At 53.4% G+C, this 27,439-nt stretch overlaps 12 protein-coding genes across 12 annotated transcripts; 5 read left to right on the top strand and 7 right to left on the bottom strand.

The window, feature by feature from the left end:
- Window positions 1–112: 112 nt before the first annotated feature.
- On the bottom strand, window positions 113–2,401 carry CLUP02_08495 (multicopper oxidase; the record flags this gene model as incomplete). Its single annotated transcript, XM_049287484.1, has 6 exons — window positions 113–124; window positions 229–337; window positions 432–503; window positions 569–1,219; window positions 1,273–1,988; window positions 2,042–2,401. 6 exons carry the CDS (start codon window positions 2,399–2,401, stop codon window positions 113–115), a joined length of 1,920 nt encoding a protein of 639 aa, XP_049144627.1.
- Window positions 2,402–3,953: 1,552 nt separating this feature from the next.
- On the top strand, window positions 3,954–5,578 carry CLUP02_08494 (iron permease FTR1 family protein; the record flags this gene model as incomplete). The annotated part of the gene is made up of 6 exons (XM_049287483.1): window positions 3,954–3,978; window positions 4,033–4,603; window positions 4,667–4,778; window positions 4,839–4,925; window positions 4,990–5,237; window positions 5,518–5,578. The coding sequence occupies 6 exons, from the start codon at window positions 3,954–3,956 to the stop codon at window positions 5,576–5,578; spliced, it is 1,104 nt and encodes a 367-aa protein (XP_049144626.1).
- A 281-nt stretch (window positions 5,579–5,859) lies between these two features.
- On the bottom strand, window positions 5,860–7,561 carry CLUP02_08493 (L-asparaginase; the record flags this gene model as incomplete). The annotated part of the gene is made up of 7 exons (XM_049287482.1): window positions 5,860–6,022; window positions 6,135–6,287; window positions 6,350–6,398; window positions 6,503–6,702; window positions 6,828–7,000; window positions 7,058–7,352; window positions 7,428–7,561. The coding sequence occupies 7 exons, from the start codon at window positions 7,559–7,561 to the stop codon at window positions 5,860–5,862; spliced, it is 1,167 nt and encodes a 388-aa protein (XP_049144625.1).
- A 49-nt stretch (window positions 7,562–7,610) lies between these two features.
- Window positions 7,611–8,236, bottom strand: CLUP02_08492 (uncharacterized protein; the record flags this gene model as incomplete). The annotated part of the gene is made up of 3 exons (XM_049287481.1): window positions 7,611–7,769; window positions 7,834–7,980; window positions 8,060–8,236. 3 exons carry the CDS (start codon window positions 8,234–8,236, stop codon window positions 7,611–7,613), a joined length of 483 nt encoding a protein of 160 aa, XP_049144624.1.
- Window positions 8,237–8,290: 54 nt separating this feature from the next.
- On the bottom strand, window positions 8,291–9,026 carry CLUP02_08491 (uncharacterized protein; the record flags this gene model as incomplete). Its single annotated transcript, XM_049287480.1, has 3 exons — window positions 8,291–8,469; window positions 8,568–8,752; window positions 8,839–9,026. 3 exons carry the CDS (start codon window positions 9,024–9,026, stop codon window positions 8,291–8,293), a joined length of 552 nt encoding a protein of 183 aa, XP_049144623.1.
- A 317-nt stretch (window positions 9,027–9,343) lies between these two features.
- CLUP02_08490 (uncharacterized protein) lies at window positions 9,344–10,201 on the bottom strand (the record flags this gene model as incomplete). The annotated part of the gene is made up of 2 exons (XM_049287479.1): window positions 9,344–9,556; window positions 9,629–10,201. The coding sequence occupies 2 exons, from the start codon at window positions 10,199–10,201 to the stop codon at window positions 9,344–9,346; spliced, it is 786 nt and encodes a 261-aa protein (XP_049144622.1).
- Window positions 10,202–12,061: 1,860 nt separating this feature from the next.
- On the top strand, window positions 12,062–13,593 carry CLUP02_08489 (major facilitator superfamily transporter; the record flags this gene model as incomplete). Its single annotated transcript, XM_049287478.1, has 4 exons — window positions 12,062–12,245; window positions 12,303–12,336; window positions 12,401–12,983; window positions 13,042–13,593. The coding sequence occupies 4 exons, from the start codon at window positions 12,062–12,064 to the stop codon at window positions 13,591–13,593; spliced, it is 1,353 nt and encodes a 450-aa protein (XP_049144621.1).
- Window positions 13,594–15,420: 1,827 nt separating this feature from the next.
- Window positions 15,421–16,956, top strand: CLUP02_08488 (tyrosinase central domain-containing protein; the record flags this gene model as incomplete). The annotated part of the gene is made up of 6 exons (XM_049287477.1): window positions 15,421–15,644; window positions 15,704–15,866; window positions 15,927–16,002; window positions 16,063–16,539; window positions 16,602–16,717; window positions 16,801–16,956. The coding sequence occupies 6 exons, from the start codon at window positions 15,421–15,423 to the stop codon at window positions 16,954–16,956; spliced, it is 1,212 nt and encodes a 403-aa protein (XP_049144620.1).
- A 1,103-nt stretch (window positions 16,957–18,059) lies between these two features.
- On the top strand, window positions 18,060–20,385 carry CLUP02_08487 (carboxylesterase; the record flags this gene model as incomplete). Its single annotated transcript, XM_049287476.1, has 4 exons — window positions 18,060–18,293; window positions 18,353–18,602; window positions 18,676–18,785; window positions 18,844–20,385. The coding sequence occupies 4 exons, from the start codon at window positions 18,060–18,062 to the stop codon at window positions 20,383–20,385; spliced, it is 2,136 nt and encodes a 711-aa protein (XP_049144619.1).
- A 126-nt stretch (window positions 20,386–20,511) lies between these two features.
- On the bottom strand, window positions 20,512–22,073 carry CLUP02_08486 (aminotransferase class I and II; the record flags this gene model as incomplete). Its single annotated transcript, XM_049287475.1, has 2 exons — window positions 20,512–21,041; window positions 21,101–22,073. The coding sequence occupies 2 exons, from the start codon at window positions 22,071–22,073 to the stop codon at window positions 20,512–20,514; spliced, it is 1,503 nt and encodes a 500-aa protein (XP_049144618.1).
- A 196-nt stretch (window positions 22,074–22,269) lies between these two features.
- Window positions 22,270–25,474, top strand: CLUP02_08485 (onanonoxo-7-onima-8-eninoihtemlysoneda; the record flags this gene model as incomplete). The annotated part of the gene is made up of 8 exons (XM_049287474.1): window positions 22,270–22,330; window positions 22,395–22,471; window positions 22,542–22,561; window positions 22,624–22,920; window positions 23,054–23,150; window positions 23,205–24,529; window positions 24,591–25,374; window positions 25,442–25,474. 8 exons carry the CDS (start codon window positions 22,270–22,272, stop codon window positions 25,472–25,474), a joined length of 2,694 nt encoding a protein of 897 aa, XP_049144617.1.
- A 167-nt stretch (window positions 25,475–25,641) lies between these two features.
- On the bottom strand, window positions 25,642–26,801 carry CLUP02_08484 (uncharacterized protein; the record flags this gene model as incomplete). Its single annotated transcript, XM_049287473.1, has 5 exons — window positions 25,642–25,678; window positions 25,775–25,850; window positions 25,907–26,328; window positions 26,408–26,564; window positions 26,621–26,801. The coding sequence occupies 5 exons, from the start codon at window positions 26,799–26,801 to the stop codon at window positions 25,642–25,644; spliced, it is 873 nt and encodes a 290-aa protein (XP_049144616.1).
- Between the last annotated feature and the right edge of the window lie 638 nt (window positions 26,802–27,439).

Genomic DNA, 27,439 nt, shown 5'->3' with positions numbered 1-27,439 from the left:
ACCAAAAACTTTAATATTCACCGGAGATATGGTCATGTTTATGGATGTATGATAGCGAAGATCTTGTTATTATACGATTGGAGATAGTATACTACAACCTAATGAGTCTCCATTACATAGTGTGCTGATGTGGTGTGTTGAGTGATAATCGTTTGGCTGTTATTTGAGTGAGACTTCCTCGTAGACCAAATGTCAACATGAAGCGATTCATGCTCAAGACAGGTGAACATGGCTAAGACGGGGCCAGTATACGTTGAATCCAGCTTGAGTCAAAGGCACACGATGAGACATGTCTCTTTGTATAATCAGATTGATAAATGTAAACTCAAAATCATTTCTCCATATATGGCGGCGTGCACATATGTTTGTTCATGTATGACAGGTATTTATATGCATGTGTATATAATTTTGTTCGCTCAGATGACGTTTACTCATCTCGGTTTGCCGCATCGGAACCAGAATCCTCAACGCTCGACTGCTTATCAGATTCCAAAACACCGTACCTAGTCTCATATTAGCACACATTCCAATCAAGGGAGACTTCTCGTCATAGAAGCAAAAGACATACCATGAAATAACAGCCAGACCCATAAACGCAGCCACGCAGCTGAAAAACATGGCAACGTAGCCTTTGGGCGTGAACCCCTCAGGCAAAGGTCCCACAGGCCTGTTCTCGCCGGTGAGATCCAGCACGTCCTTGGTGTTACCAGCCGCATTACCCTTAGTCGGCACTCCACCGGCGCGGCACACCTCAAGATGGTCCTTAGGCACCTCCAGCCCCTGAAGGACATCAGGTGCCTCGATAATGGTCGCAATGAGCCCTTGGTCCATGTGCCACTCAATATGGCAGTGGAAGAGCCACACGCCCGGGTTGTTCGCCTTGAAGCGTATGACAAAGTTACCGTTGCCCTCGACGATGAGGGTATCGCGGCGAAGCGGGTAGCGGGGGAAGCTAACATCGCTATCGTTGGAGAACGCGCCGGCGTCTTCCTCGGAGCGATGGACTACCTGGAACTGGTGGCCGTGGAGGTGGAAGGGGTGCTTGCCGTCGTCTTCGTTGTTGAGGACGATTTCGATGATTTCGTTGTGCTTGAGGACGTGTGCGATGGAGTTTGTGCCGTAGACGCGGGGGTTCGCTGCGTTGTCGGCGCCGACGGTGAGGGCGCTGTAGAGGGAGGGGACCTTGGGGAGGACGTAGGTTTTGTCGTTGAAGAAGGCGCTGAGGGGGTGTTAGTTGTACTGTTGTTTAGTATAGAATTGTTGTAAACCTACTAGTTTGCGCCGTCGGCGAGGTTGTCCATCTTGACGGAGAGCTCGAAGGAGTAATCGACCTTTTCGTAAATCTCCTGCTTGTCATAGGGAACCAGCTCAAAGTCGTCAAAGGGGTCGAACTCGTCGACGGTGGCAGGCTCGGGCAGGGGCTTCTTGTCGTCGTAAACGAGCCAGCCGGTGACGTTCGAGTCCTGGCCGTCGGGGATGACGTCAAAAAGCTCCTCGTCCATGGAGCCCACAATGGCAAAGTTCTCCGAGGCGTCCTTCTTGGTGGTCAGGAGCACGCTATAGCGCTGGGCGGGGGCGATGTAGAGCATCTCGGCCTCGGCCTCGTCGGTCCAGACGCCGTCGACCTCGACGACGCGCAGGGTGTGGCCCTCGAACCAGATGTACTGGGAGGCGAAAGCGCCAATGTTGACCATGCGGATCAGGTAGGTCTTACCCGGCTGGACCTTGACCTGGAGGTTCTGGGTGTCGTTGAGGAGGGCGGCGTTGGGGACGGGCTCGGCGCCGGTAGGGTTCTCGACGCTGATGAGCTCCTTGATGAGGGTGCGGGTGGACTGGTGGTACCAGTCGGAGAGAGTCAGGACGAGCTCTTCGTCATACTTGCCCTCGTAGGGACCCTTGGGGTCGTGGATCAAGAGAGGACCGCGGAGACCTTCGGGGTAGGTTCCGTCGTTGTGCGCGTGGTACCAGTAGATGCCGACTTGATCAAACTGTAGATGGCATGAGTATAGGCTTGTGTAAAGAGTCTATAAGGAGAGCTTACCTTGAAATCATAGGTAAATGAGGAACCAGGGGGAATGGCGCACTGGGTGACACCGACGGCGCCGTCCATGTGGTTGGTGCCATTCTGGAACAGGCCGTGGAAGTGAAGACTGGTGCTCGCGTTGCCGAGGTGGTTGTGGACGGTGAGAACGAGCCTATCGCCCTTTGTTGCCTCGATGAGAGGCAGAGGCCACTGGCCGTTTACGCCAATGGTTGGCTTATCAAAGGCGCCATCGGGGTTGGAGAGAACCCATCCAATGTTCCAGTCGAGCTCGATGGTCCTTGCCAGGGCGGTTGATATGAGAAGCGTGAGGGCGGCGACTCGGGCCAAGATGGCCGATGTTGAGGATGAGAAGGCCATGGTGGCCGGGGTTGCTTCCGGTATGGTAGGCCGACCTTATTCAGTGTACTTATTTGATAGTGGTGGTGGTTGTGGTGCCCTTTTGGCGCGGCTCAAAATGCCCTCACAACTCTCAATTCAACACTAGACTCTAGACACTAAACACGAGCTGAGTCTATGTTGCTTCACTTTGGTTGATATGCAGTCTCGCACGGGCGTCCAGATGCGTGAGAGGTGGTCGTGATTCATAGACTCGTTGGAAAAATCCCACAAAAAAAGCTTCTACGAACCGGGCCGAGCGCGGAGGAACATTGGACGTCCGAGACTTTTTGACAGCGGGCGGCGGCGATCGAGGGAGGGGTGGGCAGCTGTACTCCGCAGTATAACTTTACGGAATACACCAGACGCGAGGGCTCGGAGAAAAGAGCAAGTGGAAGCGAGGAGGGGAAACTCGCAGGTGAGGAGGGGAGTGAAAGACGAGTTATTACTTGACTGCGTGGTTGGGGGAGTGAGTGTGAGGACTGAAGTGAGAGTGAGAGTGAGAATGAAAGTGAGACACACGTGAGAAAGGGTCGTGTCGCCTGATTGAAAATTGCACAAACGAATGGATTGAAATCTTGGCGATCTGATAAGGAAAAGCCGCCGTTGCCTGCCCGGTCTTTCCCTGAAGAGTACCCGCTATCTGGTGGGGGGACTGCCTGAAGTGTGCCGCCGGTGGGCGGATCGAAGGGGAGGTACTCCGTCCTGGGGGGGTTTATCTGATCCTGAGGATCGAACACGACCACTCCAGCAGTGTTACAGCGTGGTGCCCCCTGGGTGAAGCCTGTCAGAGATGCGCCAGCACCGACGCCAGCGCACCCGTTCCCATGGCCAGGTGGCTCAGTCAGCAGGCAAAACCCCCCGAGGACCCCTGCCCCACTCACATCACCGCACTCTTTGTGCCAAAAGAACCTGAAGGATCCAACCTGGAAAACCTAAGACTCGGCTTTACGACGCCAGCCGAGATCGCTGGCGCGATAGACGACGGTGAAAATCGGCGGGGACCAAGGTGGCAGAGAAAAAACTCGGAATCCGCACTCTCACGCGACACCATCACCTCGGCGCCCCGAAGCCACCACTTCCTCTCTCTCTCTCTCCGTCTCGTTGATCCTCGACTAAGCCCCGCCCGCGTGCCCGTCCCGTGTGCGTGTCATTGCTGGGTATTGTCAGTGTCATCCGCGACTGTTTCTTTCTCGGCAGAGCCGCTTAATCCTGCCTCAAATTCATTCTCGGTCACGTCCCCTCATCCCACCTCATCTCCGCCCGATATTCAACACCACCGCCATCACCAAACATTGCGGCTCTCACTCGTGCCCTTGAGACGTGAAGCAACGCTATAACATTATCGCCGTCTTCCATCTCACTGAAGAACGTTCATCCTGCTCTACACACTTAAACGCTACAGCCGCATCTTAAGCGCAGCCGCGTCTCATTTTCACTGGGACATTATCTCTCATCTCATTCCACACCAAGTCGCCACTCATCTCAACCTCGCTCACACACTCAACGAGCACATCACAACCACAAACTCACAATGGAGGACCTATTCTCACTCCCCAGTACGTAACCCCCTACCTTTATTATCCTCACCATCATAAACTTACAAAACACAGTCTTCTTCATCACCTTCCGCGAGTCCCTCGAAACCGCCATCATCGTCTCCGTCCTCCTCGCCTTCATCAAGCGCACCCTCGCCACCAAAGATGACCCCGTCCTCCACCAAAAGATGGTCAAACAGGTCTGGCTCGGCACCGCCGCCGGCCTCGTCACCTGCGTCGTCATCGCCATGGCCATCATCAGCGGCATCCACTCCCTCGGCGCGGAGCAGTTCGCCGCCGCAGAGAGCATCTGGGAGGGCATCTTCTCCCTCGGCGCCTCCCTCATCATCACCGCCATGGGCGCCGTCCTCCTGCGCGTCACCAAGCTGCAGGACAAGTGGCGCGTGAAGCTGAGCAAGGCCCTGAACGCGAGCGAGTCCCACTCGGGGCCCTTCCGCGACCGCTTGAAGTACCTCGGCGAGAAGTACGCCCTGTTCTTGTTGCCATTCATTACCGTCCTGCGTGAGGGTTTCGAGGGCGTGCTCTTCATTGCCGGCATGGGTGTGAGCGAGACTGCTGCATCCATTGCCATTTCGTCTATTCTCGGTCTTGCGCTTGGTGCCTTTGTTGGCTACTTCATCTACAAGTGAGCTTCATCGCGGTGATTCTTGACGTTGTGCCGCATCCGTACTGACTTTGTGGGAAAAAGGGGCTCCAAGACGGCACCGATCCAAATCTTCCTCATCGTTTCCACCTGCTTCCTGTACCTCATCGCCGCCGGTCTCTTCTCCAAGGGCGTCTGGCACTTTGAGCAGAATGAGGTAAGCAACCTCCCGTCCCTAATCACAGTTGCTAGGTGATACTAACGCAGAAATTCAAAGTGGAACAAAATCGTCGGAGGTGACGCAGCAGAACTCGGCTCCGGCCCCGGCTCCTACGACGTCCGCAGAAGCGTCTGGCACGTCAACGTAAGCCATCCCTGACCTCGCCAATCGTTACTATCAACATACCAAATTCTGACACAAAACGCAGTGCTGCAACCCCGACCTCAACGGAGGCGGCTTCTGGGGCATCTTCAACGCCGTCCTCGGCTGGCAGAACTCGGCGACCGTCGGCTCCGTCGTCTCTTACAACCTCTACTGGGTCGCCGTCGCCGCGGGCTTCTTCGCCATGATTTGCAACGAGAAGGGGTACTGGCCGTTCGCCGGCAGCAAGGCCAAGAAGCTCGCCGACGAGCACGAGGGCGACGACCAGGAGCCGCTTCTTAGCAGGCCCGCTCGGTAAGTTTTCCGACTCGATTCGGCCCCTCGGCGGACGAAAGTTACGAGACTTCTGAGTTTCGCAATTCCCAATGATGCACCGAAAGAGGAGATGTGACTCCCAAAGGCGACTTAGTATTTTGGATTATGTACAAAGTGGTGAAGCTCCGAAAGCGCCTTGATCTAAGAAAAACTGGAGATGATAGTTATTTATCGTTGCTATATATTGTATATACGACTACTTATGTATCCAAACCTGCAAGTGTTGATGACTTGGCCCTGACCTGACATTTCTCTGTAGACTACTTTCATTTGGATTAGATGCGTCTGCCGGCCCAGCAAGCAGACCCAAGCTGGCCTGATACGTCGTGCTCTCCAACGAACAACTCCTTCCCCGGCACTATATTCACAGACGGCAGGTGATTGTGAAGAGTAATGTAATGATAGCGCTGTGATTGCCCCCATCTTCTTTCCCTTTTGTCCTTCTGTCCTCGGCTCAATGACAATCAGGTGCCAGATTCAGGACGCAGTGTCGTATAATAGCTCGTAATTCTCATGTGTTCGTCCATGTATCATTGCTGTATCACCATGTCTTGTAAGTCTCTCGACCATACCTTCTCTTTCACCATAGCACCCTTTTCCCTCATCTAGAGTAATAGAACTTTTGGTTCGCAGGCGTATCATAGATAGTCCTCCTCAAAGGACTCTCAAACAACCCCCGGATCGCATCGATGTCATACCCGGCATTGACAGCGAGCTGAAGCATAATACGCGCCTGTTCGCCGCCGAGGTAACTCGAGTAGATCCTAGTTGCAACTTATGTCAGCGAATATCCGAGAGCAAGGTTTCTCAGAACTTGGAGGAGGCGCAACCGCATGATTGGCTTCAGTATGGTGAGACTTAGGGGACTTCACGTACAGCGGCCCGGGAAAGGGACTCGGAACGCCGGTGCCGGTGACGGGTCGCGCGACGGCGATGGTGGGTATCCCCCGCTGCTCCAGCAGGTCCGCGGCCGCGGCTCGGGCGCTGGGACTCACGGCTGCTGCGCCGGGCCCGAGAATCACCAAACCCCTCATAGCGTGGACATCAGCTTCTAGTCGGTTTCAGCGATGTCTGCTCAGGGATGGACTCACTTTGCGCCGTTGGCGACAGCAGCATGCATCAACGAAGCATCAAATCCCTCTACAAAACTCTTCTGTCAACTTTCTTTTCTTCCTCCATGTACCAAACCCTCTCCTCGTGTGTGGGAAGTTATCGGGCAGACTCAAGATTGAAAGACAACTCACGATGACCGTAAACAATAATCACAGAAGGCAGCTCCGTCACACCCGTGACATCCAAATAAGGCCGTCCTGTCGGGTACGCCGGGTCGAAGAAGTAATACGGCTGCCCCGCGAGAAAGGCTCCGAGATTCCCTTGCTCGAGGGCCTTGAACGTGTCTGGTGTGTTTGCGTTGACCTTGGTGGAGTAGTAGATTGAGGTGATTCTATTTCAGGTGTCTTTGTCAGTCGGAACTGATTTCCCTTCAGCCTTATTCCTCGCTGAAATGCCTCTTCCGGCTGATCAGGGGCTGTGTGCTCAGTGTAATGGACACGTTTTTAGAGAATTTACCTGTCGTTGAAGGCGATTAGGCCCCCTCGATCACGCGAAGAAGGCGAGGCAGCAGCCGCAACAGCCTGGTAGAAATTCGCGTGTCCGTCAGGGGAGACATACGTATCAGGTCTCATGGATCCCGTGGCGACGAACGGCTTGGAGCAATTAGACGTCAAATCCACGCCGAAAGCCTAGTATCCTCTTCATCAGCCAATATCCCCCACAACCCACAGACATGGATCACAAACCGTCTCTTCCAACGTATTCGTTCCATGAAACATAATAGCACCAGCTACATCACTCCCCTCGGCACAAATCTGTGCGTTAGCAAGCTGGCTGATATTCAAATACAGCGACGAATTCAACCCCGCGCTGCCGCCCGGGGCATTGAGTTCCACGACGGCGAGCTGAGCGACCTTGAGGACCTCGGAGACGTTTCCGATGAGGTCGTAGGGCGTTGGGGAGGCGCCGGCGCCGTAGGCTATGTTATCTAAGCGGCTATAGTTTGAGGCGGAGAGGATTGTGCCGCCTGCGCTGTAGATGCTGTGTTGGGTTGGTTAACTGGGTGCTTATAAGAGTGCTTGTGGGAGTGCTTATGAGGGTTGAGGAAAGACTTACATCACTTTTGGGAGGGATGAATCTGTTGATATCCAGTCCAGATCCCATGCGTTTGTCGATGAAGACCTGGTGATTGGGGAGGCGGACGTTACCGTGGCCAAGGCCAGCGCCGTGGCAAGGAAGTTGGGTAGCATTGCTGTCACGGGGAATTGCTGTTACGAGGACTAGGCTGGGTCACTACAACTACTTTGCAAGTTGGGAAGATGTTGGAGAAGGTGATTCCTCCGCGGTTTTTGATGGATTCATGGCTGCTTTATACTCCGCTAGCCAAGCCGACGTATCACTCTCGTGTGTACCAAGACTGCGCGGTTTTGATGAAATATCATCTATGCAGCGTGCCATCTTTCAATTGGTCGGTAGTCTGGATCTTTTGGAGCCCTGAGAATCGCCAATGATGAGTCCCTACACGACGAAATTGGGTATTATCTATCAGTAAACCCATAATCTTATCTCGGCTCATGTCGCCGACGGCATCACCGGGACTTTGTGGGGGGTGATACTCCAAATCAGCGGTGGGAGGATTTGGCAGATAGGCTGACACTGAGAACCAGATCTGTTTTTCTCTTCTCTCTTCTCGATTGTATACATGTAGTCGAAAATATATATAGAACCTTGAATAACGCTATCAGTACCCATGTCGGGCACATCAGCCGGCTACAGATATGCTTATCCCGGAGGAGCATCGGGCGCCGTCCGGGTGGCGTCACGTTGCGGGGTAGCGCGGGGTCCTGGGAGCGGGGGCACCAGACGCCTGGATCGCGCGGGAAAGCTCCGAAAGCCTGGGGTTCACGGCATGGGTTGCATATCATGCTTCTCTGCTTTTATGTGGGATAGATGCGCCTTTAGGTTTCTCTTCCTCGCTCTCAGGGAAAGAGGTTTCGCTTTCTCGTCGATGCAGCAGCGGTGAGGACGTAGAGAGACAACCCATGTTCAACCCGCAGTTGGGTCAGGATGTGAGCATGGCGCGAACAACCCTCCCATCGTGCTAACATCTCGAAGTTCACTTGGAATATACGACAATCATTCGAGCAAAACAAATATGCTATTCGCTAGCATCAAGCACAATCTACTACACAAAATAACGCTTCAAAACATGAATCATACTTTCGTACCCGCCCCTTCGAAACCTTCAAGCAGCACCGCTCTTCTTCTTCTCAGCCTCACTCGCAGCTCCGAAACCCAGTGCCTTATTCAGGAGAGTATCTACCGTGGATGATAACTCTCCCTTTGGCTTGCCCTTGCTGCGAGTACCACCGGCGCTCTCGCCGCTGCTTCGATTCGTTCCTCCCGAGCTATTCGTGTCTTTGGTCTCCTCGGAGAGGTTTCTGTTTAGTCTGACCGCTATTTGTCAGCATGGAAAGTTTTGAAAATCTCCGTCTCTTTGCTTTGCATTATTAAAGGGATGGTTTACTGTGTCTCATTGTGTTGCTCCATCTTCGCTACTACGGGCGCTGGCGCTGGAACTTGCTTGATAGTGGGTGGTGATTGTTTGACAGAAGTAGCACGAGCGTGTCTACCGGCCCACGGATCGGTTTGTATGAAATTTGCGAGGGAGTCAGGCATCTTAATGCTCACTGCCTTCATGAAAAGTGTATCCATTGTGACGTATATTGAGATGTTTGACAGCTTCTTGATATTCGCGGCGTGTGGCGGAATAAATGGGCATGGGTCCCGTAACTACGTAACATCAATACAAGAAATCATGCCCGGACCATCATTCCCTTTTAAACTCCCCATGAGAATTGCAATCAATTGTACGTCATTCAGGGTCCGATGTACGCTGATCCAACAATGGCACCACCATCGGGCTGAGAACAGGGATATATAGAGTATCGGGCTGTCTGGGGATTCTGACCGTACCAGGGATATCGCAGTTGCGCTTCGTCACGCGCCATATCATCGACGCGAGCTGTCAACTATATCCTTTCCTCGCAGATAATCTGTCCAATGAGTCCATAAGACCAAGCCATCTTTGGAAGTTCACATGGCTCATCGTGGCCGTCGTCCTGCAATATGAAGCTCGGCTCTTCATCAAGACGCCGGGTCGTCATTATCACCCTTTCCCCCTTTATACTCGTAAATGAGGCAGCCGACTTTCTTCCTTCCACCAACGCCGCCGTTGCCTTTACCTACATGTCAGACAATAAGAGCGTCAGTAACATTTTATAATCCGTGATCATAAGTAAGATAGACTTGCAAACACGCCTTGGCAAAGAACCCAGATCGCATATTGCCACGACAATCGGGGGTGCCCAAAATAAAGAAAACTCACACTCATAATGCGTAGACCCCATGATCTCATAACACCCCGGCGTCCACACGGGGCCCCCTTCCTCCCCCAACGGGCGCCGCACGCTCTGTTTCCCGACGGTCACCCTGCAGCCCGCCTCCCACCAAACTCTAAAGTCGTGGTTGACTCCGTGCCAGTCCCGGTACCGCCAGCTCGCATTGCGGGCCAGGCGGCCGTTGCCGTCGTGGTAAGCGGGGTTCGTCGGGTCGTCACTCGCGTCGAGGACCTGCGTCGTGTCGTAGCGCTCCTGGCAGAACTTGTAGACGCCCTCGAAGAAGAATTTGGGCTTAATGTCGGCGTGGCCGCGGAATTCGGCTTCGTCGTGGCATTCAACTGGGTGCATTTCGGGTTCGCGGACGGGGGTGAAGTAGGATCGTCGGGCGTTGTTGGGGGTGGAGGTGTGGTTGGTGACGGGGACTGGGTTAGCTAGGAGGCTCGTGATCAAGGTATGTGTAAGAAGAAGGTAAAGATTGATAGAATGCATGATTTATGCGGAGCTCAAAAGAGTGATGCAGGACGTTGATACATGAGAATTATGATTTACAGTTGGGAGAAATGAAGAGCTCTTCATGTTGGTCCACGTTGCCGGACGTTTCACTTTGTGGTTTATATGAGCATAAAGGCAGACTGTCTTGGAAAATTGATGAAAAGAGTTGATTCTTGATTCGAAGGGAGCGTCTGGCTCACCGAAGAAGCTCGTGATACGAATTCATAGTATCAGCTACAATCAATGGGCACTTGGCGAAGCACAAGAGCCGTTTGCGACATCCTGCACAAGTCCCAGTCTGGCAACGATACAGAGCCCTTGAAAGACTCAGCGACTTGAGCCAAGGCTGTCTGCCGAAGCCCGGATTAGACCTCATTGTTCTCGCTTTCTTGACGGGCTCGCCCTTTCGTGACACCAGGCGTCGCCCATACCACCCTCTTACATAAGGTGCAACTCTCACTGAAGCGAATTGATGAGCGAGAAGCTCTGTATTTGAAAGTCAAAGGCCAACACGGACTCGAATGCGGCTTCTCCTACGGTCTTGGCGCAGCTGCTCAATTGTGTTTATCCCTTTGCATCATGAAAATGTCCATGGAGTTTGTGGCGCATCCGACTTGGTGCGTAAACGCCTTCACTTAATGCGATATCCTTCGCCAAAATCATCAACCAGTGAGTCGCATCATGATGTACGCTGCTTGCGACTCAGTAATCATGAAATCAACAGACTGCACAGTATGAGCGGTAACTCACTAGCCAAGGTGGCATGTGCTGAAATTTCATCTTCAATGTATCACCTCTCAGGCGGGGGTCGTCTCATCTTTGCTGATGATGCACCCCTACACGTCATCTTGTGAGCTTTCTTCTCATCTCAAAATTACAGCGACCCATTATGGGAGCTATGACTTTCTAGTGAAAACGTCGCTGGACATGTGGACAAAGTGTCTTATGATGACCAGATCGCCTTAGGTAATTGGAACAGAGAAATGTAAGCTGCTATTACCTCGGCCGTCGACGACATGAAGTCGAAGTAAGATGCATCTCCGCGGAGTAGGCGACCGTGTTAGTCAGCTTGCGGCTATGTGAGCAAAAATACTTGCGAGCGTCCAGTTCATTACAGTCGTTTACTATTTTTCTGCCCTGGAAAGAAGTCAATTACTTGCATCATGCAATGATAAACATCGGAAACTTGAACCGACTCTAATCGGATCCGTGAGAATAGATGTAGTATAGGATTAAGGCTCGTACGAAGTTGCGAAACTGTTGTCCAACTAACAACCAAAGGACAACCAATTCTACTAGTTCGGAAGAGATCGCGGGGAACGGGAGGATCCCCGGTACTTCCGCCGCATTTCCGACAGAGTTGGCTTAATATCCTGGCAACTCATCGGCATCCTGGTTGGCTCGCCGTGCGGTTCCGGTCCAAAGGGCGCCAAAGGGCGTGTGAAATTTGCTACTTAGATTGAATAAGTCAATCACCGAGCGGTGCCAATTGTAGTTCTCAATGACTAATTGCCAAGTTTCAACTTCTTACTGCCGCCTCTAAGTAATAGTTTCGCGGGGCGCTGCTATTCATTTACTCTTACCACACACACCGCCTAACCTCGGCAAAGACTGAGTGACGAACTAGGGACTTTTGCCCATGAGTCAAAGGAGAAAAGGGATTTTAGTTCTAAGCGCGAAAGCGCGAGGAAACTGGTTCAAACAGAGTCTTTAAGCTGCGCGCTCCCCGCCATGACTAGCATACGGGAATGAAAAACCGCTTATTCCCAGGACACAACACACACGATCAATGTCCATCCAGGTCTATGACGCCACCCTCTCGACATCAGAACGCATGTCGCCCAACAACAGACTGTGATGATGGATAGCAGCATAGAAAAGGAGACGAGGTCCGACTCGTCGCGGAACGAAGGTGGTCTGGTAGGAGAGGAGACGCACCGGACAGGGAGCCGCGTCGGGCGCGTGCTGAGCCGCATCGCGTCAGCGCCCACTGCGGATCCCGGGCCGCCGCCTGACGGGGGATACAATGCTTGGATGGCCGGTAAGAATGAGATGCTGCCTTTGCTGAAGGAGTGGAGCTGACGGGCGGTTATCATAGTACTGAGCGCGCATTTCATCTTTATGGATACATGGTGAGTGAGACAACAGCGCAACAGGACCTTGAAGATGAAGTGGTTGACATGGCGGGCAATGTAGGGGCTTCGTCAACTCTTTCGGCGTCTTTCAGACATATTACGTCCAGCAGCTGAAGAGACCACCGTCAGACATTTCATGGATCGGATCCTTCCAAGTCTTCCTGCTCTTCTTCATCGGCGCATTCTCAGGCCGTTTCACTGATGCAGGGTACTTTCGCCATCTCTACTTCTCCGGCTGCTTCCTCATCCTGCTCGGCATCTTTGCAACGTCGTGGTGCACCCAGTACTGGCAGATTTTCCTCTCGCACGGCGTCTGCGTAGGGCTGGGCTTCGGTCTGGTGTTTTGCCCATCCCTAGCGACGCTATCGACTTACTTTGACAAGAGAAAGGCCATCGCCATCGGCATGGCGGCTGTAGGAAGCGCGTCAGGCGGCTTGGTGTTCCCGAGTACGGTTCGACAGTTGCTGCCGCAGGTTGGGTTTCCATGGGCTATGCGCACGCTTGGCTTCATACAGCTTGCGACACTAACAGTTGGGTTCATCTTTCTGAAGCCGCGCATACCGCCGCGCAAAGCGAGCAAGATGGTGGACTTGGCGTCGTTCAAGGAACTGGAGTATACCTTCTATACTGCCGGGGGGTTCTTTGTAAGTTCATCTTTCGCCTGTTGAAACTGAACGTCACCGCTGACTTGAATGTGTCCAGTCCTTCATGGGGGTGTACTTTGCCTTTTATTACCTGGCCTCTTTCAGTCGAGACGAGCTCGACTTCTCGTACACGGACTCGCTAAATCTCCTACTGGTTCTGAACGGCATCGGCTTCATCGGGCGTCTAGGCCCAAATTTTCTCGCCGACAAGATCGGCACAATCACAGTCTTCACACCCATGGCTCTGATCTCTGGGCTACTAACCTACTGCTGGATCGCTGTGAAGTCCCCATCGGGACTCTATGTCTGGACCATTTTCTTCGGCATCGCGGGTAACGCCATCCAGGCCCTCTTCCCGGCTGGCGTCAGCGCCTTGACGACGGACCCTAGCAAGCAAGGGACGCGCATCGGGATGGTCTTCACTATTGTTGCGTTTGCGGTGCTCACCGGCAATCCAATCGCCGGTGCCATCATCTCTGCTACCGGCGGCCGATACCTCGGCGCCCAGGCTTTTGCTGGCAGCTGTTTGATGTTGGGAACATTCTTCTTAACCTTGGCGCGAATAGTCAAGACGAAGAAGATTGGCAAAGGCTGGTTTGTCAAGGTTTGAGCCTCCTCATTGGTAACGGTGGAAGGAAGAAGGAGGAACCTGTACAATATTATATAAAGCTGAGTGTATATATTCAGTCGTCGAATTACGTACTCGTATGCTGGCAAAGATCCTCACACAATTCAAATCGTATCAGTCACGACGGCTGTTTCTTCGCTAGAACGCAACAGACCGAACCCGAGAGAGGGCGCGGCTGACTGATTCCAATTTCCTAAGCTAGCTTTCAGTTTATAAGCCAATCTAAGAAACAATCTCTAACAGAGTTACATTACAAGCTAACATTACCTTGCGATTCAGCGACATGTAATAGAATGCTTAGTCGACTTGGCAGGGGCTCAAAAGAAGTGACCCTTTCCGTTTAGGAAACCAGTTAATTGGGCAGCGCTTGGCTCGTCACTTTGACAGGCGTAGATAATACTACATAGTCGTCTTGAGTTGGAGTAGGCGCCGTGGTGCCGGTAGCCGCGTTCCCGGCAAGAACAAGGTTCAAGGCCCCGACAGCATTCTTGATAAACATCACGCCACTGTCAATTTGAGACTGAACGAATATTTTAGGAAGGTTACATATAGTGACCAAGCAATAATTAGCCGCTTGGGTCGTGCGGGTGTCAGCTAAACTGCACGTGGCTCACAGGATCGCACGCAAGGTTCGAGATGCTTAGAGAACGATTAGTAGGCTAGATGTAAAGTGTATCGTCACCACGAAGTTGTAAAGAGCATGATCGTCATCATGTTGCATTTTGGTAAGCTTTGTTCCTCACTTGGAAAGATGCCCTGCGCAGCTAGACCACACACTTTCGGAGGAATTTCAGCATGTTTATTGCTTCATCTGAATCATTTCAACAACTGCCGAGGCCGGATCCGCCCAAGCTTGATGGATTTGTTGAAATCTGACTCGCCAGAGCTCCACCCCGCCATGGTGGACGGACACCGGTACCAACAACACCCATGAACGAGAACAGCGCATTTCTTGATTCAAATAAAACGGGAGCCGGACAGATTCTAGTATGTACTATGTAAGTGGTGCCCGTGGTGATCAAGATCCACGTGCCCGGAGCCGATTATCTGTTTGTGGAGAGAGCATCGTCTACCATGGTCACGTAGCCCAGTTTTGTCATTGCTGACACGACGCCACAGAGGAAGGGATGTTGTCGACTCTTTAGTCTTCTCGCACCCAGTGCGTGGGCCGAAATGTGGCAATGCTAAATTTAACTTTAATGTTGATAGCCGATATAGATTAAAGGTCCCATCTCTATTCCAACCCCGATTGGCCACGCCAACATCTTGGCTCTAGAGCTGCCCCGTTTGGAACAACGGCGCTCTGGAAGCCTGTAAAGGCGGGTGTCATGCAACGTGGGTGCGTGGTTCGGACCAACTTTTTTGATGGATATTCGTTCCTGTTTGAGAAGTAAGAACCTAGCGAATAGTTCACCCGATCCCATTGCATCCCATCTACTTGGAACTGCAGAAGCTTGGTAAGGGTGTATTCTATGGATCTTGTTGCCGGCCTCGACCAACATGCTACACACGATAGCCTCCCTCAAAGATGGATAAACGGCCCTAACCGAGAACAACAATCCTTGAGAATATCGGCTCCGATGAGCAATCTAGAAAAGGGATACCTACTCTCTCCGAGTCTCCACGGCAGCCTGCCGCCTTTAAATATTCTCCTTCTGCCCTACATGTTCAGTAAACATATAATCTATGATGGCCGGCTTCAAGTTCCGCGGAAGGATCTAGTTTCTCAGGAAAGCTTAAGGATTGTGGTATCGAACGCTGTTCATCCGGTTACAGTTGCTATTACAGTAACATCCAGTAACAGACGTCATGGCCGTCCTTAAGCACTGCGTCTGGCTCCTCTTTGCCGCCGGCAACGCTGCCCTTACCTCTGCCAAGACCACAACCCACAACTTTACGCAGACGGCGATCGACAACGGCGTTGCCCTTACCCAGCTCTCAGCGCAGGCTCTCGAGGCCTCAAAGGCGCTGAACCAGCGGATGGGTATCAACTCGACCTGCACGCCCGACAAGCTGCGCGTACGGAAAGAATGGTGAGTTATGTACGATGACCCCGTTCTTCGATCACAGCGTGCTGATATTGGGTCTTCAGGAGAACAATCCCTGCCGAAGAGCGCAAGGCGTACGTCGCTGCGGTCAAGTGCCTTCAGTCATCCCCTAATTTGTTGAACGCCACGGAGCTTCCGTCTGCAAAGTCATTATACGACGACTTTGTTCTGACCCATCTCAACCAGACTGGAATGATTCACATTACGGTATGTCAAGACGGGTACTACTCGGAAATTCAATGGGGCTGACTGAGTGGGACTATCCAGGCGAACTTCCTCCTTTGGCACAGATATTTCACATGGACATACGAGGAAAACCTCCGCAACGTTTGCGGCTACACCGGTTAGCACTTTTCGATTCATCCACAGGGTTAAAACTCCAATCTAATTGCCCGCGTAACAGGAACCTTCCCCTACTGGGAATGGGGTTTCGACGTTGAAGACCCAGCTAAGTCGCCCGTCTTCGACGGCTCGGAGACCTCCATGGGAAGCAACGGCGCAGCCATCGAGCACGAGGGCATGCACCTCCTCCAGAGCTTCACCAACACCACCATCATCCTCGAGCCCGGCTCGGGCGGCGGCTGCGTCGAGACCGGACCCTTCTCCGATATGGTTGTCCACGTCGGGCCCCGGCTGCTGTGGCAGTACGGCACCACGACGCCGCTGACCGTCGATAAGCCGACCGATGACCACCCTCGCTGCCTGAAGCGTGACCTCAACAAGCACATTGCTGCCCGATACTCTTCGCTGCGGAATACCACCGAGTTGATCCTCGGTAACGACAACATTGAGTGGTTTCAGGCGGTTATGCAGGGTGATGACAGGTATACGCCCGGCAGCGAGGTCGGCATTCACGGAGGAGGCCACTACACGATAGGAGGTAAGTTTTTAAAAGACTTTTGCGCAGATCTTGGCTTCGACGGCAACTGACTTTGCGTATAGGCGACCCCGGCGCGGATCCCTTCATTTCTCCCGGCGAGCCCGCCTTCTTCCTGCACCACGCCCAAATCGACCGCGTCTACTGGATTTGGCAGATGCTTGACTTTGCCAACAGACAGGTATGTCGGAACCCCCATCAAAGAAGCTTTGAAGTCTTACTTGCATCCTAATTGAGAAAATACTAACAATTGCTTTTCTGAAGGATATCTTTGGCACCAGGACATTGCAAAACAACCCGCCGAGCGCGAACGCCACTTTGGATGATCTAATTGACATTGCTCCCATTGGCGGATCGGCCAAGCTCAGAGACCTGATGAACACTGTCGGAGGATCTCCGTTCTGCTATGTCTACGAGTAAAAAGCGAGTTCGCTTTATGAATAATTACCTCCCAAACAACTTACATCTCTATATCATCTTCTATTGTACATAATTCAGCTGTAAATAGCACCCCTGTACAACTATCTGGTCACGTTGAATACACAGACTACAGTCTTGTTACACCAATTGTCATTGATACTGCCATGCTAATAGATTGGATGGTTCACGCCGAACGGCCGGTTGGTGCCGAAAGATCGGAATGGCACACCCAACGGATAGCGACTACAACCTCGGCCGTCGCAATTGCAACCTATGTGGATAGAAGATTGCGGTGTCATGGATTCATGTATAACTTACCAGGCAGTCGGCAAGGCAAATGATACGACGTTTCCTAAAGCGGTCTAGGAGAACATGCAGAGTCAAGAGTGGCTGACATGATGAGAGAAAAGCATCTCGTCTTATTCGATCCCACTGAAACCGTCTGCCAAGGAGCGTTCATCTTATGAATCTTGTCATCCTAAAGAGTATGCATCTGAGCAGCATGGATGATGCAATGGCGTGAAAAGGGGAAACAGGGTATTGTTGCGACGAAAAACTCTAAACGTGCGGATGATACCCCGGCCGCGGAGGATGACCGCGGCAGTTTAAAGGGTGCTGTTAGACTTGCCATGGTAAAGAGGGGTGCTCTCTTCTGCCCTCGGCTACGGAGAATGAGAACCCTGCCTGGGGATCATATGTCCATCTTGAAATATTTCCTCCGAATAGAGTTCGTCGTTCTGGAACACGACATTCGCGACAAGTTCGCTTCAAAGACCCGATTCTGAAACCCCCGCACCCAAACTCCAAACCTGCGGACAGTCCGGAGAAGCTTTCAAAAGCCCTCGAAGCTGGCAAGCCGGGTGCAGAGGATGGCCCTCGAGTCAACAAAATACTCCGGTCTGGTTTCGGTTTCGGGGCTGTCAGTCTGGTCTGGTCTAATTCAAGCTCAGTCCCAATGACCCTATAACAGATGACAAGACCGCTCAGTCTCTTTCTTCGGATGATGGTCGAATTCTCTCCTTGGCTGTGATTAGTTATTGGTGATGATTGTGTTTAGTCTGTTCCTATTATCATTTTAATCTAAGTCTGTCACTTCTGTAATAATGCCTTCCCTAACCAAATCCCTCGTTTCTCTTCTTTCGGCCGCAATCATCGGCCAGGTCCAGGCGGTTGACCCGCTTGTAGACCTTGGCTACACCAAAGTCCAAGGAGTCGCCGAGCAGGGCGGTGCGACTCGCTGGCTGGGCGTCCGGTTTGCTGCGCCGCCTGTGGGTCAGCTCCGGTTCGCGGCACCGGTTGATCCCCCGAACACGACTGATGTTGTCGATGCTTCGAATGTAAAGACGTTTTTCCAAGGTGTGGGATAGTGGCTTTGATTTGCTAACGATTCTGCCAGTTCCGCCCGATATGTCTAGCCCGAAGTGCCTCAGACTTCACCATGAAGCCGAACAAGCGCTTCACGACGGACGAAGACTGTCTCTATGTCAACATCTTTGCGCCATCGAACGCGACACCGGAGTCCAAGTTGCCAGTCATGTACTTCATCCAAGGCGGCGGGTTTCAGTCTCTTTCCAACGCCAACTTCAACGGCAGCGATCTGGCCAGGTTCGGGAACATGCTAGTCGTTCAGGTGAACTATAGAGTTGGTATGTGATTGAACAATGAATCATGTCGCACCGCATCACGAAGTCGCAGAGAAGGGGCTAATATTCACTACAGGGCCCTATGGTTTCTTGCAGAGCAAGGAGGTGGAGGCTGGCGCGAGTATGAACAACGGCCTCAAGGACCAGATCCAAGGGCTGAAATGGCTGGAGCAACACGCCGCTGCTGTGAGCTTTCTTCCAAACCATCTCGTTTTCTCCCTCTTTGCTAACTGACCTTGAAAAGTTCGGAGGAAACCCAGATCAGATGGTTGCCGTAGGCGACTCCGCCGGCGCGACCTCAGTAGCCATGCTTCTAGCGGCCTTTGGAGACAACGACCCGGGTCTGATCAAGGGAGCCATTATGGAATCGGTCTCCGTCGCTACCGTCCGCACCCTCGAGCAAGGCCAGGAACAGTACAACTGCCTAACCAACGCCACCGGCTGCAACAAGCAAGCTGACTCCCTCGCCTGTCTCCGCGGCCTCAACGCGACGGCCCTGCAGACGGAGGACTGCCAGTTCAACCCCAACCTCGATGGCGACCTCGTCAAGGCGCCGACGCTGCAACGCTTCGCCGAGGGGAAATATCTCAAGGTCCCCACCATCGCGGGAACCTGCACCGACGAGGGGACCAAGAACGTGCCCCAAAAGACCGACACCGTCGAGGAGGCCTTCAAGAACATGAACAACCAGGCCACGCAGTCCCTTAGCAACGCCTCCCTCGCCCTCCTCAAGGAAACCTATCTCGACAAGCCGCAGCCAGTTTTCCCCAACTCAGGGAAACTCTGGCGCCAGCTCGCGACCGCCCACGGCGACTACAGGGCGCACTGTATCACGAAAATCTTCCAAGACGCCATGGCTCGCGACGGCGTGACGACCTTCAACTACCGCTACGGGCCTCTCGACGACGAGCAGGAGGCCCAGGGCTTCGGCGCCTACCACACCGTCGAGCTCAACGGCGTCTTTGGTCCCAACAACACGGACGGCGCCCCGCCAAAGAGCTACTCGACTACCAATGCGCCCATCGTGCCACTGACGCAGGCCTACTGGGCCAGCTTCGTCCGCAGCCTCGACCCCAACGCCGCGAAGATCCAGGCGGGTATGCCGGTGTGGGCGGCGTGGACCGTCGACGGGAAGCAGAGGCTGCTGTTCCAGAATAATACGGGAACGATGGAGGGCATGCCCGCCGCGCAGCAGGATAACTGCGCCATGTTGGCGCCCATGATTCCCTTCATCGAGACGCCTGCGTCGGATGCGCAGAAGGCGTCTGTGAATTTGCAAAAGGTGTCCGGAGCTACGGCGCCGCCGGCTGGGCAGCCTGCCAAGGCTCCAGCTGCTGGTAGTGGTGCCGGTATGAACATGGGCGAGTCCATGTCTGGCAAGCAGATGGAGATGGAGTCAGAGCATGGGAACAAACGCAATGGCACTAAGCACGGCGGAGGAGAGGGCGGCGGCAAAGGTGGTGGTAAAGGCAAAGGCAAAGGGAAGGGCATGGGACATAAGAACGGTACGAGCCCTGATGCCCCGAAGCATGGTGGAGGAGAAGGAGGTGGCAAGGGCGGTGGTAAGGGCGGCGGTAAGGGACGCAAGAACGAGACAATGCCAACGCCCGGAGGAGGCGGGGGTAAGGGAGGAGGCAGAGGAGGTATGGGAGGCAGAAACGGGACCAACTCTACTCCTCCTAGTGCACCTCCTCGGGTTGGTTCTGCTTCCAGCATGGGGTACGGAATCACTGGAGTGCTGTCAGCTACGGTGGTGGTATGTCTCGGGCAGTTCCTTTTGGCTTAAGCTTGCAGAAGCAAAGTCGAGATATGTCCGTCCTTGGAGAGAAAATTATCAATGTTACAGTTTTCAATGCCCAGAGCTGTGCTTTTGACTCGACACTGATATCTACGCTTGACCCTCAAATGTATTCTAAAGCCGCGACTTTGGCGGTCCAGGTTGTCCTATCAGGGCATTGTCAAAGAATTGCCCTTGATGCGTCGGTTGAGCAACCAGCCAACCCTCAATGGCAGACACCAAACCTTCCACCTCATCGACAGAGTTTCCGGCATGGAGGCAGATCCTGACACGCTCGCTTCCCACCGGGACAGTAGGCGCAACAATCGGCCTCAGCATGAATCCCCGCCTCTGGCAGTGCTGTGCCAGGCCCCGAGGATCCGATGTGAAGAGCGGTATGATGGGCGATCTCGGCTTCCCAGGTGCCAGGTGCATCAGGTTTCTATCAGGCCGGTGACGTTCCAGCATCATTAGCAAAAGTTCGTTTGTCTGGCTGACGAGGGACCAGAGATGGCGAAGGAGTGGTTCAGAGTGCCCGTTTGCGATGAAGTCGTACGCCGTCTTGATACTTGCCAGAGACGTGAAGGGCATGGCGGTGGTGTAGATGAGACTCCGGGCGTAGTTGATGAGGTATGACCGAGTGATGTGGGAGCATAAGATGATTGCTGTTTCAGAGTAAGCTTTAAGCAGAGGAAGAACCCGGGCTGTAATATATTGAACATACCCCCTGAGCAACTCATCGCCTTGCCGAACGTGTGTACTCGAGCCCACACCCGATCCTCAAGACCAAGCTGACAAACGAGCCCTCGCCCTCTTGATCCAAGAAGCCCCGTCGAATGCGCCTCGTCAACAATAATCAGGCCGTTGCCGCGGGGAAGCAGCCGTTCAACACACTCAACCACTTTCTTGAGCGGCGCCACGTCCCCATCCATGCTGTAAATCCCCTCAACAGCAATAAAGATGCGTTTCCGTCCCTCGCGTACCAGACGGCCTTCCTCGCCATCGGTTAACCTAGACAAAACCTCGCTCAAGCTCTGTGGCCACTGCTGCTGGGCTTCGGCGGGATCTACCGTGTTGTGCGCAAAAGCAATCTTCTTCTCCGCTCGGCTCAGCTTCATGCCATCGTGGACACTGGCGTGGATGAGCTCGTCATAGACGATGATGTCGCCCGGTTGAGGGGCGCAGCTGAAGAGCCCGACATTGGCGTCAAAGCCCGAGTTGAAGAGCAGGCCGGCCGGGCCGCGGTGGAAGGCGGCAATGTCTCTCTCGAGGGATTCTGCAAGAGACACGTTACCGTCTAGTAAGCGTGAACCACCGGAGCCCAGGAGAGATGCTCCGTGAGTTTGGCTTTTGCCATTGCCATTGCCGTTGCCATTGAGCTTAGTAGTGGCACTGCCATCTCCAGCATCAATCGTCCGGGATGGGGACGGTGACTGTGACGTGGACGGCTCGAGGTGGGCCTTGATCCGGGACAGGTACCGAGCCTGAACTTCGGGGTGGGTCGACAGAGAGAGGTAGGCGTTGGATGAAAAGTCGGCGCTGCCGGCCGGAACGAGGGTCAGCCGCCGGAGCTGGCTCTTTGACTCCCGACGGGCCAGGAGCGCCGCATAGACCTTGTCCAGACGGTCGCTCGCCGGCATAGTTGAGATGAGCTTGGTTGTCGGATACTTGCCGAGAGACTTTCCAATGAGAGTCATTGGATGTATCTACGGAGTAATAGTTGAAGGAGGGAACCACATCAAACCTCGGCACTGGGACTGTGGAGTATGGAGCTGTCTGCGGTCCGGCGTACAGCGTAGAGAAACAAACGACTTCTCAACGAGTGAATTTCAAGCCCCTGGCCCTGGCCCTGAAGATCTCTCAAAGTCCCGCATAGCCGAAAAGCGACGCGAGATGCAAGATCCATGCAAGGACGAACCCGCCCCTGGCCGCGCGCCGAGCCACCGATGGCACCGTTGAGTAAAGCTCAAAAAACCCGCCGTTGAAAAAAAAAAAAAGGATAACACTAACACCAACAGAAGCTCAACAACTTTGGCCTTTGATAGCCGCTTGGCCCCAGTTTCTCGGCACAACAAATCCCGCAGCGCTAGAACAGGTACGGTAGTATTACGGATACTTTACCCCGCCTGTTCTAACTTCTGTGTCCTCTTCGGTCATTCTTCCAGCTCCCTTGTAAACCTGGGGTGTTAGTAATAGGCATTGTGACTCGTTGGGTCTCTATTTGGGAGTGCATGCTCTGACAGCAAGTGAGCAAACAGCCAGTTACGTTTCAAAGAAACCAACCAATTGCTCTTTTGTCTTCGCTCTTGAGGTTTTCATTCCACATGGGAGCTTGAACCAGCTCCAAAAGACCTCAATGGCACCCGTCGGCGCTCTGCTCTGGCGTTCGCTCAGGACATACCAGATCTATGGCGCCAACACCGATGTCGGCAAGACGGTCTTCGCCTCGGCCCTTTGCAACGCGGCCCGCAACTTCTGGCCGCAGGACAAGACGGCTTTCTTGAAACCCGTTTCTACGGGTCCGGCCACCGAAGCCGACGATAGGTGTACGCTGCAGTCAACTCCACTATCGTTATGATCTCTTACTCATAAGCTAACACAAGAGAAAACAGAAACACGAACTCCTTCGGATTTAATTCCGCTCTTTGGCCTTGCTAATCCTGCTTCCCTTCCCCAGTCATATCTCAAGGTTTGCACCTGGCATCGCGAGGAAAACGCTGTTTCAGTTTGAGATTCCAGCAAGTCCCCATCTGGCCGCTGCAGTCTCGGACCAGGTAAGCTATCAATCTTCTCATTCTTTGTCACCATACTAATGAATTCACTGAAAGCCGACCCCGTCAGACAATGAAGTACTAAAATGTATCTACAATTACTCATCCAGCCGAGCGGTCGATGGGCCGGGCTGGCTCTTCATCGAAACCGCCGGTGGTGTCCACTCCCCGGCTCCATCCGGCACCCCGCAGGCCGACCTCTACGCCCCGCTCCGAGCTCCGGTCATCTTCATCGGCGACGCCAAACTCGGCGGTATCTCCCAAACCATTTCGGCCTTTGAGTCCCTCAAGCTTCGAGGCTATGATGTCGAAAGCATTTTACTCTTCCGAGATGGGTACTACCAGAACGACACCTACTTGGCCGACTACTTCCGCCGCGGACACGGCATCCCCGTCACCACTGTAGAACAGCCGCCCACTCGTGCCAAAGATGAGCAGGCGGACGCAGCAGCAATGTCTCGTTACTACACCGAATTGTCGTCTAGCACAGCCATCAAAGACACCTTGGACCACTTACACGCCCGCCACCTCGCCCGCATCGCCCGTCTGGAAACCATGTCTCGCGACGCGCATAATATCATTTGGTACCCCTTCACACAACACAAGGGCCTGACACCGGACAAGATCACGGCAATTGACTCGGCCCACGGCGACAACTTTCAAACCCTCGTTCCCCAGAGCCAACAACAACCCGGTGACCAAGCCCTTCTGCAGCCATCCTTTGACGGGTCCTCATCCTGGTGGACGCAGGGTCTAGGCCACGCCAACCCGAAACTCACCCTCGCAGCCTCCTACGCCGCCGGCCGCTACGGACACGTAATGTTCGCTTCCGCCGTCCACGAGCCCGCCTTGGCCCTTGCCCAGACGCTGCTTCAGGGCCTGCGGAATCCCCGCCTCTCCCGCGTCTTCTACTCGGACAACGGCAGCACGGGCATGGAAGTCGCCGTCAAGATGGGCCTCCGCGCCGCGCGGGTGCGTTACGGCTGGAAAGCCAGCGACAAGCTCGAGATCCTGGGCCTCAGGGGCAGCTACCACGGCGACACCATGGGCGCGATGGACTCTACGGAGCCGTCTGTGTTCAACGAGAAGGTGGAGTGGTATGACGGCAAAGGGTTCTGGTTCGAGTACCCTTCCGTGATGTGCAAGGACGGCAAGTGGCAGGTCCGGGTTCCCGGTGTCCTAAAGGAGGAGCTGGGTGCTGGGCAGGAGTTTGAGAGCTTATCTGCGGTGTTTGATGTCGACGGTAGGGAGAGGGCGGGACAGGCGCAGGTGTACGAGGAGTACATCGTTAGCGTCTTGCGTCGTCTCCAGGACCAGGGGCGCAAATTTGGTGCTTTGGTTATGGAGCCCGTTATTCTTGGAGCGGGAGGCATGATTATGGCGTGAGTACAGACAACGCTTTGTGTGACCAAGCATGTCTTGCTAACTAATTTCCAAACCTAGCGATCCTCTTTTCCAGAGCACTCTCGTCAAGGTCGTCCGACAGCACCCCGAGCTCTTCGGAACGGCAACGCAGTCTCCTTCAGCGGCAGACGAGAACACCTGGACCGGCCTCCCAGTAGTCTTTGACGAAGTTTTCACAGGTCTCACCCGCCTGGGCCGCTTCTCCGCCGCGTCATTCCTCGGCGTCGACCCGGACGTCGTTTGCAACGCCAAGCTGCTCACGGGCGGCCTGGTACCCCTTTGCACCACATCAGCTTCCGACAGCATCTTCCGAGCCTTTGAGAGCGACGAGAAGAGCGACGCGTTGCTCCATGGTCACAGCTATACCGCGCATGCGGTCGGATGTCAAGTTGCCCTCGAATCGCTGCGAGAGCTCCAGAGAATCGACCGCGACGGGGAGTGGAATTGGGCTAAGACGAACGGGTGGGGAGCTTCAGTGACGGCAGGCGCTACCCAGGTAGACTCTGGCAGCTCAGCTGAGGCCTGGTCTGTCTGGTCCCAGTCTTTTGTTGACTGGGTTTCGAAGCAGGCTGATCGGGTAGATGGTGTATGGGCCCTGGGTTCTGTTCTTGCTATTCATTTACAGGATAGTGAGGGTGCTGGGTACTCGAGCAATGCGGCCGCGAACCTTCAAAGTGCCCTGCTTCAAGGGGAGCATGGCGCCGAGGGTGAAAGATGGAACGTCCATAGCAGAGTTCTTGGAAATGTACTCTATGTGATGACGAGTCAGACGACGAAGCAGGAGGATATCGAGAGGTTGGAGAGTTTGTTGCGGAAGTCCCTTGTCTGAATACAGATGTACTATGAATGAGGTAGATGTGTAACTTACAGCACTAAAAGTGTGGCAACAGCCCTGGGACCATCTGAAGCAGCTTGTTTCTTGATCTAGTGACTTGGTATTACAGGCGCAGGCACCTCATGTCTGCTTCCATTATGTCCTCCTTGATACGAAGTATCTAGAAACGTATAATCTTGTCTTTGCAATAGCTCCCTAGAGCTTGTATGCAATGGTGTCCCACCAGGATGCACCAGTTGCCCCATCCCCGAGTATTTAGACGCCGTCATTGGCGGACTTGGTGTACTTCTCCCTTTCCACGGTCCACAAGTACAGCATCTAGGTCTATTGTTAGAGAAATATGGACCACCGCTGTATCTACGAAGGTTGTTTGAGAAAAGGCACTTACATAACACTAACGATGAAGAGGAGACCGACACATCCGCAGCCGACGCTTACACCTACCCGCTGCTCATTTGTAAGATCTTGGGCTGTCAGTACAAATTTTGATACGAGGCACGCTGGTAGAAGGTAGTATTACCTTGCATTATGCCGCTTCCGGGTGGCGGTGCTGGCGGCTTGTCCGATGTAGACGGGGTTGCTTCTGGAGGTGGGCTGTATGACGGAGGAGATGTTTCGGTTGTAAAATCGGTGGTCGGAGGACTATCTGGAGATGTACCTGAAGTCTTGGTGGGTGGGAAGATAGTAGTGATCAGCGAAGAGAGTGTCGACGGAGCGCCGGTTGGCCGTGAGGTAGGGCTGACAGCAGAGGAAGTGAAAGACGCAGAAAAGGACGCCTCCGTCGAAGGCAATAGACTAGAGGTTGTCCGTGAGGTTCCCTCAGTGCGTGTTGATGTCCGTGTGGGGTCTAATTGCGCCGTCGTCGGTGATGTGGCACAAGAGAAGGCCGTCTGCTTGCCTCCAGGCCAGGTGAGTGTTGCGCAGAAACTTTCTGTTCCCGTACTATAGAGATCATATTAGAAGAGCTCTGTGCATCATATTGGCGTTTACATATTCATAAGAAGTGCATGTAGCAACTTACCATATCAAAGTACCTGAGTTCGCTGGTGTGGGCTTCTGCGGCCCAGGAAAGCATGTAGTGTAGATTGAACAGCTCTGGCCTTTCTCATCGCAGCATCCGATGAAGCTGTCCTTGTCGGTCCTGCAAGAGCCGTTGTTTGGGCATGCGAGTGGCTTGTCTGAATCAAAGTCAGCAGCGTGACCCCAAACATCCAATTGTATAATATCTACTTACTAGCAACATAGCCGCAGATGTTCGGGTCTCGTAATTGCCTGCCGAGAATAGCCCCGGATTGAATCGCGGTAGCAGTCATTGTCATGTTTGCCTTGTTGATATTTACTGTCACAAGACGAGGTACCTGAGCAGCACAGGCGAACCAGGCAAAGAAGAGGCCAGTCAAGAAAAGAATGATCATCGTGAAATCGAGAGGGGAGTACAGAAGTGTGTGTAAAGTTCACCTGCTTTGGAAATCATGAAGTGCATCTGCAAAGCAACCGCGTAGTCGAGAATCTGAACTCTGCCCGTGAGCATTTTAAGAGTCTTTATCTGTTTAGAAAGCATCGCTACCTACTACTTAGAGGCACCTGAGTCTTCAAATTGAGTAGGAACATTCATGGATGAGACTGTGCTACCTCATGCTCATCTGGCAGCCTTACGATTGGAATGATCAGTTCGCGACTCAGTCTACCAGGAACGCCTAACGACATGCTTTCGGCGGGAAAGACACAGGAAAATAATGATTTCTCCAAGATTGCCTGCTTGACCAGGCTGAGTGGCTTGTTTAGCACTCAGACATGAGGCGCATTGAATATTTTCTACTAGCTTCTCATCTGCAATCTGAAGAGGCTGCCTACACGTGAGTTCTAAAGCAGCTAAGATGAGGTCTTGGCAATCATTTGGAAGACAATGGTACTTCCTTCTTCCCTTTCGGGACATCACTCTCCTTGCCCTCTATCTTATATGCTCGCTCGTCGACTTTCTCAAATTTTGTCTACAACGCATAGTTCCCAAAGCTCTTCCCTTGATCACTGCGTTTGTATAGTTCTCTCCTCA

Source organism: Colletotrichum lupini, chromosome 4 (assembly GCF_023278565.1).
Source record: "Colletotrichum lupini chromosome 4, complete sequence".
NCBI lineage: Eukaryota > Fungi > Ascomycota > Sordariomycetes > Glomerellales > Glomerellaceae > Colletotrichum > Colletotrichum lupini.
Note: the sequence above shows the minus strand (reverse complement) of the source record. Positions and strands in the feature narration are given on the sequence as shown.